The sequence below is a fragment of the Poecilia reticulata genome, chromosome 7 (assembly GCF_904066995.2).
Source record: "Poecilia reticulata chromosome 7, P_reticulata-male-v2, whole genome shotgun sequence".
Lineage (NCBI taxonomy): Eukaryota > Metazoa > Chordata > Actinopteri > Cyprinodontiformes > Poeciliidae > Poecilia > Poecilia reticulata.
The window spans coordinates 7,961,701-7,975,434 of record NC_088836.1 but is presented as its reverse complement, the minus strand read 5'-3'; the positions used below and the strand labels follow the sequence as shown (position 1 = coordinate 7,975,434).

The 13,734-nt window shown below is 37.8% G+C and overlaps 1 protein-coding gene across 1 annotated transcript; it reads left to right on the top strand.

Moving 5' to 3' along the window:
• Positions 1-6,115: 6,115 nt before the first annotated feature.
• On the top strand, positions 6,116-12,008 carry hspb7 (heat shock protein family, member 7 (cardiovascular)). The gene is made up of 3 exons (XM_008413063.3): positions 6,116-6,836; positions 10,837-10,961; positions 11,037-12,008. Exons 1-3 carry the CDS (start codon positions 6,671-6,673, stop codon positions 11,214-11,216), a joined length of 471 nt encoding a protein of 156 aa, XP_008411285.1. The 5' UTR covers positions 6,116-6,670; the 3' UTR covers positions 11,217-12,008.
• The last annotated feature ends 1,726 nt before the right edge of the window (positions 12,009-13,734 follow it).

Here is a 13,734-nt window from a genome sequence, read left to right as displayed (position 1 = left end):
TTTATTTCAGGACTTGCGGACCGTTTTGGCAGATAATTATTGGTGGGTGACGTTAAAAGAGTATATATTGATTGCATAGATTGATTTGTTGTAGCTGTTTTTCAGCAAAGAAGCTGTTTACATAGTGAATATATAAAATTGGGTTTTGGTTGTGGAGGCATAATGCAACCCTGTATAAACTCTTAACGACGTGGATCAAAAACCAGGGAGCAGGTGGTGGGCCAAACGAGTAAACATCATGATGAAAAGCAGCAGTGCTTGAAACATCACTTGTTTGTTGAAGGAGATAACATTATTTTGGAGCCCTGTGATGTTTCAGCTTTTTGTCGTTTGTTTTATTTTCTTTGTACTTTTTCTATTTTCCAAGAGAAGCAGTTCGACTGTGGATTATTGCAATTTAAAGGGAAGATAAATCACATCGGACAGTGTTTGTAAACTCCTTTTCCTGAGCTGCAAGGCCAGACATGTGGGAGTTGGAGAGTGAAGGTGATATCAAAGCAGCCTGCAAGGACAAAGTGGTAAATGTAAAGCACAAAGGCATTTGTAGTTCGCTCAACTCAGGGTTTAATTTGAAGCCGTAGCTGCCTCTAATCAAGAATACACTACATTATTGATTTCATGCAACAACATGCACAATGTGAGGTCTATTTTTAATAGAAAACAGAACAATGAGACACATAAATGTCATTTCAATCCTATTCAGTTCCATTTGCTATCTGCCAGAGCTTCTTGATTAGATGGCTGTCAGTCTAGTCTAGGTTATATTTTGCTCTTCATCCTCCGGATCAGATTTTTGGACAACTTTTATATGTAGTACAGTGGAGCTGTGTATGGAGCTAAATCGGGGCCATAAAATTTGTTCAAAATAAACTTTTAACAGACGTTTTGTTTGTGACTTGGAAACGTTATATGACCTGTTTTAGATTGGTGAAGCGCTTGAACCTTCACCAGCGACAGCTTCAAATGTGTGGTTCACCAACTCTGCCCAGGTGTGTTCTTGGCCTGCCGCAGATGGTTGAGTCTCTGGTTACAAAGACACGCAACTCAATGAGCCACAATGAAAAGGGTAAAAATGGGTGTCTGGAAGAAGATTTTTATTTCTTGAATGAAATAATTAAAAAAATCTTTACAAGCATTTTGAGATAAAACTCCAGTATTGAATTTGGAAAGTTGTCAAAAATATTAAGGATCATGTAAATTTGCTAAAAACTACTTAACGTCAGTCTCCGTTGACATTATGGAAACATGTCTGTATTTTCCTCCAGTGTATTATAAGCCTGGCAGGCCACCAGGCTTTACTTGTTCCCCCACCAGGCTAGTTTTCTGGGGGAAACCTTACGTTAGCAAAAAGGAATACATATACAGACACACACTTATAGCTTGAATGTCTGATAACTGGATCAGGGTGTCTATTGCATAGCTTCCTTTTATTTGGCTGGTTACTTGGCTGTAATGTTTGGATAAAGTGATGATTTGGACAATTTATCTGACAAAAAAAGTCCCTCTGTTTAGTATTAAACCTGATTACAGAATGAATAACCTGGCATCAGCCGTGCAGCATGTGTTTATTTCCACTCACTCCAAGATATATAATCTTAATGCCTTGAGGCGGCGATCACACTGGCTGCCTAGATAAGACGAACCTTTTTATTAAAGGTGTAATGATTTCCGGAGCTTGGCAGCACACGCCTCTTGCACATTGTGATTTAGAGCTTCCTTGAATCAGGCCAGTTGCTATGATACAATCTTTTCTGGCTTTCCCTCCAATTGCTCTTTTCTTCATGAAATAAAACAGGGCAGGAGTTCTTGTGAAACTCATATTTTGGGACAGTTAATATTTGTGGTTTTAATTCAATTTGTGTGTTTTCACATTCTGCTAAAACTAAATCAGGAACACTGACAAAGAAATACAACACCGGATCTTAGGACACAGCATCAATCTGTCTTTGCACCTTAAGAATTGCTGGATAAAAAAATGTCATTTTTACCCAGCCTTGTTTTTAACCCAGACATGGCCTGGGAAGGAAACATAGCAAGGTTGGGTTTGATCCACCACACTTAGTTATGTTTTCAACACCCTCAAGAAATGGTTTAAAGTGACTAAAGTGGAGTGTGTTGAAAATAAGAAATCCAGAACCTGGATTTGTAAACAAGTCATAATTACATTAAAGTAAAAAATCCATTCATTGTCTATATACCATTTAACCCTTGCAGGCTCACAGTTGGTAACTGTTTCCAGAGGACAAGGAAATGCTCTGGCAGGATGCGAAGCCAGTATCTTCATGGCGGAAGGCAACGGTTCTAAGATATTATATTATTATTGAACATCACATTCAAACATCTAAACCTTACATAAACATACTTGTTTTGTTGTTTTACTGTTGCAATACCTATGGCCTGCTTTCCTCCAAAGGAGAGATGAGCTCTTGTGGAATGGATAATGGTGCGTTCCAGTTGTAGTCAGAACTGGGAAATTCCTATTCCCAATTTCCCAGTCAGAAAAATCATTTGCTTATGTAGAGTAAAGCTTAAAATAATGTCCGTAAGAGGTGATGCGAACATTGTCAATGTTGAAATCCTGACTTCTCCGACAATGTAGACTGGTACACTTTTACTTGCGACATGGAACAGGAAGCAACAGCATGAATATCAAGGTGACTGAATCAACATGTTCAAGATGGTGGAGTCTGAAGAAGGAGTAGGCTTTATCTAATCACAAATTTTCACTAACTGGTTAAAAAAAAAACACCCGACATCTATCCCAGCAACATAAACCTAGCATTTGTTTTAATGAAATTATTTAAGAGTGAGTATTCTCTCTCTCTTGCTCGATAATCTCCCATTCCAGTCACGTTTGTCAGCCTGTCATTTCTGCTCAGCTTTTGAAGCCTCTCCATCAGCTCTCATCTCTGCCTCACTGGGAAAGCAGCCTGGTCACAAGCTGAACAACATACCGGAAAATACCCAGAGATTGTTTGGATTCTGCATCCTGTCGAGTAATTTTCATGATTCGTGCACCGACTGGTTTTCTGAAATAATCCTGGTGGCTATTGAATTTCTATTTAAAAATGAACAAAATGGCAGTCAGTGTGGGAAGCATGACAGATGTTACAGATATAAGTGAGAGAAAAAAATATTTCACTCATAAATCCTTAATTTTCTGTCCACCTGATGGCTTGAATCTTAATGATGGCTTAAATTAGAGGTTCTCAAGCCACAGAAAATCAACAATATTCTTGTTGTTAGGAAACCGAGGGGGCCCTGCATGTTCCCTGTTTGGGAGGAGGTGAGTTGCTAGGCTGGATTTAGACCCTGAGCAGGGGGCTCTCTGCTCTACGGTGATAAGGTTGAAATCAAATAATACTTAGTTGAGTGATCTGTAACGTCTGGTAACCTTAGAGCTATCTTCAATAAAGAGGTCTCTATTTGGCAGCAGGCACCTGGGGGCTTTTCAAAGATGATAATGGCAGATGTTAAATGACTGGTGGAAATCTCTGGCAAATCAATGGATGTGTTTGCATGTCTTGAATTCTGTGCTGCATACGGCATAATGAAACTTCAAAGCACGACTCGAATACACAGCATCAGAGAGCCCATAAATGGATTTAAATGGATTAGCTGTTAGCGGCGATAAATAGGGAAAAAAAAAAAGAGCAGCGTTTTCTAATCATGACCGGCTGCACACCTCACGCAGATATTAATAGTCACCAAGTAATGTCACCACTAAGTCCTCTGTTCCTGCCTGGGGGCTTTGTTTTCAAGCACATTCTTTCCATCTTTGTTTTGCCCTTAACTTATCTGCAGAGATATGAGGCAGGGCGTTCCCATTTAAAGAGCCAGAGGAGACAGTATTTTTCCAGCTGATCGGTAGCAACTGGACTTTAGAGCTGGTGAAGCGCAAACAGTCAGTCTTTGTCACACTGTGTTGAGTTTTGTCATATTACAGTAATTAGTTTATATCAAATTTTCAGTTTATGTGAACTACAATTATTAGATTGTCTTGGGGGAAAAAAATGAAAAGTTCAGATTAGGATGTCATAAGTTTCTGATCAATTCCCAACATTTGAGTTGAATCTGTGGATGCATTTAAGAACAATGCCTGAAACTCTGTTTTCTTGTGTGACATCTTGGAAACATTAGGTAAAATCAGCCATGACATCAGGAAGCATGGGAGGTTCTAGCCAGGGGTTGTTTCAGGGGGGCCAGTGCCCTCCTGTACTGAGGGAACACTAAATAAATTTCTTATGATGATATGTGCTGGCCCTTGGACCAATTAACATTTTTACTTTTATGGCTTTACTTTACAATAACAATAGGTACAACTTTTAGATGTCTGAAAGTTTTTTTACGTAAAATATATTCAAGTTTGACTGCAGTTTCAGTGACCAGCCGTTATGCTGTTTGGTGAGGCAGTTTCTATGTCCTAGAAATTGACATTCTTTTAGTGTGAAAGGTGTGAATTAATACACAGGACAAACGCAAAAAGCCTCGTAAAGATGCCGGTTGAAGCGTTTAAGCTCGTCATTATTCAATGACTTTTTCCTAGCAGAGACAGGAAGATGTAATTTCAAAACATACTGCATGCAGAGCGCTGTGACGTTTTTGCATTTATATTTATGATAACGTCTAGTTCCATTCATCTGGAATGGAACTTGATTTGCCTCAGAAGATCTGCTGAAATCTTTTACAGGTGTAGTGTTTAGCTCTATGGTGTTTGTCATAATATGAATGTCCTCCATATTTTTGCCTCTTATAATTTCATCAACCCCAATATACACAAAGCATATTTTACTTTAACATATTTAACATATTTTACTTTTTCTTTAGTATGCTTTTTAAAACCCAGTAAGCTCACCATCTGTTTTGACTACCAACAGATATTGTGTACAGTTTGAATAAGATCGGTGCATTAACTCCTGAAAATCCTTTTTATTTCTCAAATAAATCATACTTTACAGAAACGTAAACAAAGTCTCTTAGTGTTGGGAACAGATCTGTTTTATCTTTCATTGCCAGAAAACTTCTTCTTCCCCATGTTTGATTACAGGGATTTTATGAATGATTATTTCTGAACCTGCTGGATGCTGTCTACCTTAGTGCTTTAAAATAATAGTAATTACATTAACCTACAGCGTATAAATCAATGCTAGACTGTTACCATCATACTTGATGACTATTGTATAAACAGTGCAGCCCCAAATACCAGAGCCTCTTAACCCTCAGTGCTCCAATCGATTCACTCTTTAAAAGAAACTTGGAAGTTTATTGGACATCTTTTATTGCGCTTTATGTTTTCATTTGTGTTGGTCTACCAGTTGTGTTTTAGGGTTTTTGTTAGGGATGGGTATTCATCGTATCACTAATCATAAAAAAATTCTTATCATGGTGAAAATTTTGATTTATGTTTGTTACAATAAATTCCCACTAAGGATGTTTTTTTTAAAAAAACAAAAAAACACGCTGTCTATATTGTTGTGATTGTTAGCTTTAGTATTTTTTCACTGTTTCTTTAATGAGAGTATTATTACATATAAATGAATTTGGAAATATGATATGCGAGCAATTTTAGTGATTCAAATCACGCTTATTGACGTGGCTGGTGTCCTGAAAAAACATATTGCAAATTGATGTTTTGGAGTGCAGTATTTGTGTTTGATGTATCATGCAGTCTCAGCCATACATTTACCTAAAAAAATAAGTATCATGACTTTTATCGTTAGCACAATAGTATGTCAAAATATTGTGATAAAACTTTAAATCCATATCGCCCAACCCTAGTTGTTGTTTTTGTCCCTCTTGTGGATCTGAACAAAGCTAGACAGTACAAATAAAATTCATATAAACATTTAAAAATGGCACTTTTAAAAAATATTGCATTTTACGATGAATACAGTTTTTTCTGTTAGTGAAAAAAGATTCACTGCTGGATAGCATCTTTAATGCTGTGTGTTCGTTACACTCGAGACGAAAACGAATAAACAGATGATTAACAAGTGATCAAAGAGATGAAATAAACCCTCTCTAATGAGATCACACCACCCTGTAAAAAACACCGGACTGCAAGTCATTTGATGGCAGAGCCGTCTCGGATCCGGTTTCAGGTCAAAGACGTGGGGCTGAATGTTAAGAAAGCTGAAGATCCAGACAGAAGAAGTGATGGGGTGCAGTGAGAGTCAGAGAGTGGACAGAGAAGCTATTTTAGGGATGATGTGCCTGGAATGACAACTGTTGTGCCCCTCACCCCCTCTGCTCATTCCCAACTCTCTCTACAAATCCCTCTCTCTCTCTCTCCCTCTCTCTCTCTCTCCCTCTCTCAACCTCAGGCCCTTCATCACGCAAAACTTTTCCAACCACAGACTCTCCTCTTCATCCCTCTGTGCGTCTCACGATAAAAATAGAACAATATTAGCCTTTTCCAAATGAGCTGTGACACATATGCCACCTCCCCAGCACGCGTGAGTATATAACGTCCAGGAGTACTCTGCTGTGGGAGAGCAGGACAACAAGTCCTAAAGAAGAAAAAAAAACAGACATAAAAGGAAATCATTCAGGAGAACAAAAAAAGTTGTGTGATTTATTTTTAATATCCAGAGCTGCTCCAGGAACGATCCGCTTCTCTCCGCCTCCTTCTGCTCTCCTCCTCTGCCTTATCCAGCACTTGCGACCATCCATGAGTGTGACCAACTCCTCTGCCTATCGATCGGAGCGCAGTTTCCACCAGACCTCGTCCTCGACCTCGTCCTCTTGCAACCCTTACATGGAGAAGAGCCGGGGGCTTTTCGCCGAGGATTTTGGATCCTTCATGAGGCCTGGGAGTGACGCCTTGGGATTTTCCAGTAAGTTTGGAGGAAACTTTATACTCTTGGAGCTCATTTTGTCAGCAAGAAAAGTTTAGAAAAGTGCAACTGGATCTGTGAAAAAGTGATTTATTTTTCTTCCAAACAGGTGATGAAATATGTAAGTTAGGGGGTCAGAGTGAAGAGGGAGTTTGATGTGGTTGATGTGAGTGAACAAAAGCTTTCGTATGGGAGACAGCAGAAAAGATGCAACCGATGCAAACAAAACAAATGCAGAAGTATAGTTTTTCCTGCACTTTTCTGGCTGAAGTACAGAGTATAGTCATGAAGCGTTTCACTTTTAAAGTGTGCCGTTTGTTTTTGGACTCAGCAAAACCTCCAGGTGGGCTGAAATAGTTGGGTGTTGCTGCATATACAGAGTACAAGTGTCAAAATCTGACATGGGAACTTTAAATAAACTCACACCACGGGCTGGTGTCCTCTATTGGTCCAAGGTCACAGTAGGATTGTTTGAAACTCTACACCTACTCCATCTCATAGGATGGGTACACACAACATAATGATATAAAGGGCCTAAAGATTTAAACATCTTGAAGTTGAAAGAGTGAAGGGCTTTCAGAGTTAAGTACAGCACAAATGTAAAGTGGAAGAACAAATGTTTTTTGATTCCCTTTGAAAAAGACCCAGAGTGACTTTTCAGATTGAAAAGCCATAATAACATAAGTGAACAAGCAACAGCATGAAGACGAAATGGAACGCAGCACTCGGGTCAGAAATGAAGTTGGGGAAGAGATGAGAGTAAAATAATATAGACTTTTTCCTACATGCAAAACATCTGCCTGACCTGAGGCATACCATCTCCAAGGTGATATTTTACCCTTAATGTATGATATTTTATTCTGTTTTTTTAAAATATTCTATCTTTGTGTGAGTCTATTTGATGTGTTGTCATTTTTGCTGCTGTTGAACAGAAATGTCCCCACTTTGGACAATAAAGAAATGCCTATTCTTCTATTCTACTCTATGCGATGGTGGCAGCATCATGCTGTGAGGATGTTTGTCTTCAGCAGAGACAGGAAAGCTTTTCACATTTGATCACTCCATTCGGAGGCTGAATGGAGCCAAATGCAGGACGATGCTGAACAAAAGTCACTGTGAGACTGCATAAGACTCGACACTGGGGTGGAGGTTTACCTTCCAGCATGATGAAGACCCAAAACACGCAGACACAGCTAAATTAAGGTTGTTTAGATTAAAGTACATTAATATGGTGGGTCTTAGGTCTAAAAGCCTAGACCCAAAATCCAGTTGTGAATGTCTGGCAAGTCTTTTCTGATGTGCGCTGCCTAATCTGACTTAGTTTGAGCTACTTTTTTTTAAGACAGATTAGGCATTAATTATTGCACATGGCAGAGACATTTCCCTAAGTTCTTGTTACTGTAATAGCAGTAAAAGGTGGTTCTACAAAGTATTGTATCAGAATGGATGATTACAAAATCACATGATGTTTTTTTTTTTTTTTTTTTTTTAGAAAACCACAAATAATTTTTCTTCCACTTCGCGTTTATGCTCTACTTTACATTGGACCGTCACATGAAATCCAATGCAATAGAGGAACATTAGAGGCAGCTCTACTTGCAAGGTGAGCGCGTCTGAAAGCAGCAGTTCTGGACAGACTCCTGACTGTGTGACTTCACATGCTGAGTATCTGGGATGACGCCTGCATAAGGAATGAGCAAATGGTTGCTGGGTGATCAGAGTCTACACACACACACACACACACACACACGCACACACACACGCATACATACACAGAGTTAAAATGATGTCACATACTGAAACTAACATGTGCAGTCAGAGTACACACACTGACACTGACAGTCATGTGATACAGTACTTTAGTGAACCCAGAATCCAGCTGTTTTCTGGGTTCGCTAAAGAAACTGGATATGCCAGACAGGAAAAAATATTTTATACTAAAACAAACCAGCTTTTAGTGTTTAGTAGATCAGTTCATAAAGATAAACAACATAGTGACAAATCCTGAAACCTGGGTCTGACAATCCTTTCACCTCTACAGATTTATTTTTGCTCTTATTATTTTCCCTACAAGCTTCTTTTAGACACACAAAAGCAGTGCATGTGCAGGAAAACGTCTATACCATTTTGACAGATCCATATTGGGAAGATGAGCCATTGTTGAACAGTGCCATGGTGTCTGTAAGGTAAAGACGGGGAGAGAAAGTTGAAGTCACCTAGTTGGCGGCTGATTTATGCCTCATTTATGTTTGGCTAAACTTCCCAGCAACTCTTATCATTCAGCTGATTGACACCAGCTTGTTGCTTTAATCAGCAAATATTTTGTATTGCCTTGTAGCTGAAAATGGGCTATACAAATAAAATTACCTTTACCTTTAAGATCAAGTCAAATGGTGGCTTTTCATACTGGTTATAGGGGCAATGGGAGGCTACATGGGGAGGTGCTCAAGTACCTAATTAAAAGAAATCCCTGCACTGCACCCTGAACATTTTATTGCTCCTAGGCATATGCAGTCAGATATATGCTTTATATGCTTTGTGCAGCAGTGGACTGCATTATATCCTGTCATAGAAATTATTTGATTGTCTGGATTTTGATAGTTCAGGTGACAACAGATAAAGGGGCTCATTCAGGGTGCAGTTAATGGCTATTTTTTATCTGTGTGCGCAAACAAGGACACATTTTGTTCCAACGTCACAGCTGTTTGAAATGTTCACAGAAAATGTAGTCCTTGAGGGACGGCATCCATCCTACGTGTTTTAGTTCTCTCTCTGGTGGTAGTAACAACCTGTTCAGCATGTCAATGTTTTTCTTGGGCCTTCTAATGATCCAGGTGCGTTAAACCAGGGACAGAATTAAAACATGCAGGATGCCGGCCCTCCAGGACCCACTTTGGACACCACAGAGAATTGTTCTAAACAGTGAATGTGAATATCTGTGTCTTGTAGATACAGATATTCGAGTTACATGACAATTACTAAAAACAAAAAAGATTAAAAGTTTGCCCCAAGTGGTCTAAGAAGAGAATGTGTAAATTGTTTTTACATTTGTGGAAAATTTTAAGTATTTATCCTTTAATCTTTAGGGGGTTGTGGGATTTTTCATCTGTATTCCTCCATTAACATTCTAATGCAATAGTTAATAAATAATAATAATGTAGAACCTTGGGCGTGTGACTTGCTTCATGAATTCTTCTTATTTGTTCTTCTTTTTCATGTTTTTAATCACCTTTTAAAGTTGAAATCAATAGTTATTTTGGTGTCCTGAATGCCCTTTTACATTTTTTAATGTTAAGACTTTGTTTCTTTTACTCCAACATATTGCTGTTTTAGTTTGCTATTACTAAGTTATTGTTTTCAAGAGTCCCGGGTGGCATAATTATTGCTGTCGATCCTTTGTCATGGTTGCGCTCTTCTGCTCTGCTCACCACACAGATTTTCCGTTGAATTAAGGTTTGAGGAGAGTGATAAGAGAAAAACGTTGACTTTGGATCTGGTGAACCAAGCCCACATTTGAAATCGCCTGCTGTTCCCATGGCCCACCAGTATACGTAAAAGTGGAAAGGAAGCTTCTTCCCTGATACTAATTGTTTATTGTCAAACAAGCTGCAATAAAGATGATGAGTTTTATAGGGAGACTTGGATGAGTTGTCAAAGGAAGTTTTTATTTTACCTCCTTCATCATCTTACACAGTTTATGGTTTCAGTAAAACTAAATGTTCCTGATCAAGCAGTTAGACCAGAAGCTAAGCTACGTCATGTCATATCAATAGTGCATGGTAACAGAACGTGATTTTTCTACAAGTTCCAAGAAGGAGTACAATTTTTGCTATAAGAATTATTAGTGGTGCCTACAAATAATGCAGATGGCAATTTTATTAAAAACTGTTTTTCCTTCACATGACATTGATTTTCCCAATGGCACCAATACCTGTTAACATATTTAACTGTACTTCCTTTTAACCAAACATGATTTCTGCTTTTTGTCTGGCGTTTTCAGGTGGGACTGGAAATATCAAAACTATTGACGATTCGTATCAGTTTACAGTTGATGTCCGAGACTTCTCTCCAGAGGATGTGATTGTAACAACATCCAACAATCAGATAGAAGTCCGTGCGGAAAAGGTGAACACTGTGTTGGATTTTTAGTGTGAGAAACAGAAGCGTTGGTCCTCCATAACATCTGATATCTGTCTGCAGTTGGCCCAAGATGGTTCAGTCATGAACACTTTCACCCACAAGTGCCAGCTCCCCGAAGATGTGGACCCGACCTCGGTGACGTCGTCCCTGGGCCCTGAGGGGACTCTGACGGTCCGGGCGCGCAGACAGCTGGCTAAACACGAGCTGACACAGACCTTCCGCACCGAGATCAAAATCTAGAGACAGACCGACTTCCTCAGCACAAACTCACCACTTTTTGCGTTTTTAGAGCTAACTAATGTACCTTCAATGGATGAGGATATGATTTGTCATATATAGACACAAAAAAGTCAAATTACCTGTTCCTACATACAGGAATAAACAAAAGGAGCACGTACATGAACTTGCAGGAACCAGGAGATTAATTATTACTTCACTGACTCACAAACATAATTCAACAGTTCTTTTAATACTTTATATCCCTGCCACACAGGTACATATTGGCCGTTTGTTTCAGTGACATCAGAAGACATGAGTCTATAGAAAACAAATATTGTAGCAGACACAACTTTGTCATTAGCTAGTCTGTCAAAACATTGCTAAAAAAAAGAGCCGCAACTTTCACACACCATGTAAAAACACAGCACAGTTACACACCTCAGGACACCGGATGTTTGACACAAAAAGTGAAACTGATGTCATGACCTAGTTTTTGATTGCTTCAGCAACTACTTCTCTGACCACTGGGGCACTGATGGTGCCTTCAAATTTTATATCCAGATGGTCAGTTGATCCTTAAATATAAACAAGAATAATCTAAATGGTGATGTGTTAACAATCATCACCCCATCCTCACACAGCAGAGCACAGCCTTGATCCCAATACGCACGCCCTATTCAGAATCGATGCACACATGCCTCAAATCAGTCTCTCATTTCAAAAAATACTAATTCTGATATGTCATCTATACTAATTTATTGCATTTTTTGTGTGACAAAACTTTCAATAAACATGACTACAAATAAATACAAATATCTGTTTTGCTTTTTTCTTTTTTTACAGAATAGACCTATATCAGCAAAGAAATGAAAATAAACTTATCAAATTTTATTGTATAATTTATTTATTTAAAAAAATAAGCAACATCAAGCATCATTATTATGTTTCTTCACGCTCTATTTTAGGACATATTTACAAATTTTTCATTTCAGCTCAGTAAATATGTTGATTTTCATTTGGGTGGAGTCAGAAAACAATTGCCCCAGAGCTAAAGCTTATTATGAACACCACATGATTCTCTTCTCTATCCAATTTCTTACAGACTGTCTGGTACAGTTTAGCATACAACTGGCTGGAGCCTTTCCTAGTTCACAGGAGAAAAGTGACAACCACAAGGTTGATTTGCAAAATCGATCTGAAACTGAATAATGATTTAGTAACTGCTCTTATCATGAACTCTCTACTCATGTGATGAAATTCAAAGAAACTATTCAAAGTGAAAGTGTTAAAAATGTATCTGTTGCATAGCAACCTCCAAGCTTATTGCCAACAAAAACAAATATTGAAATTGCTATTTATTTTATTGCAGTAGCATGATTTAGCTCAAAATGGTTTGGAAAATTGTATATAGAATTACACAGACTTAATATTATTCAGAGCAACAGTGGCTCAGGAGGTAGGGATTAGTGGACTTGGTGATTCTTGAGAATACCAAGAATCCCCTATTCTATTAAAGTCCTATTAAAGCACAAAATTTGAATAAAATATACACAAAATATATTTTTTTCAAATATCTGACTAACCTGGATCATGTGAGCACAACAATGTATATTTCCAGGTGTTTGCTGAATATTTTTTTATTTTAAACATTGTATTTGGTGGATGATGCCTGTAAAATCCCTTGTCCAGGAGCAGAATTCAGTACATTATAATAGTTTAAAACAAATAAAGAAATACTAAAATTATATATTATGACAATTAAGTATAAGTAGTCATATAATCATAAAAGTATCAATAAATTTAATAAGAAATCATTTTTATATATTTTCCAACTCCATTGAACTTTGTCCCTAGTTTTTGTCAACACCGTCAGAAATGAAAAGAATGTTAAAAAAAATCAGGCATTATTGGGGGGCTTCTGAGGACCCCATGACCACTTCCTTTCTCTTCCTTTGCTAAGAGGGCTAGTTAGCTCTGGTTAACTTATGTTATTCTTTAGATTTTTCTTCTTTTTATTCCTAAGTTGTTTGTCACAACCATGATGTGTCAACACAATAACTGACCATTTACAAAACTTTGATGAAATTTTGTGAAATAAAAGCTTAATTTTGGTATAATGTAAAGATTTCATGGACCTGGTGAGCTACAATATGGCCTCCTTCAGAATAACATCATATAAATTGAGGTAGTTTGGTATTTTGTCAACTCCATCAGATGTCAACTCCATCAGTTTTTGTGACTCTTTCAGTGAAATTGTTGTCAAATCTCAAATAATTCATTTTAATGTATTTTACATAAATTGCATTACTTCATATGTATCAAGTTTTTCATTTTACTCACTAGTTTGTCATCACCTTCAGTTCTGTCAACTCAGTCATGCAGTGTCGACTCTGTCAGATGGACTTTTAGTTTTTTTTTTTGTTTTAAATAATATTTATTTTGTTTCTTAAGAAGCATTTGTCTGTTGTAAAAATATCACTAATAGGGTATTTTAAGAATAATTTTAGATTTATTTTTGTCAGATGGTGATGACAAAGTC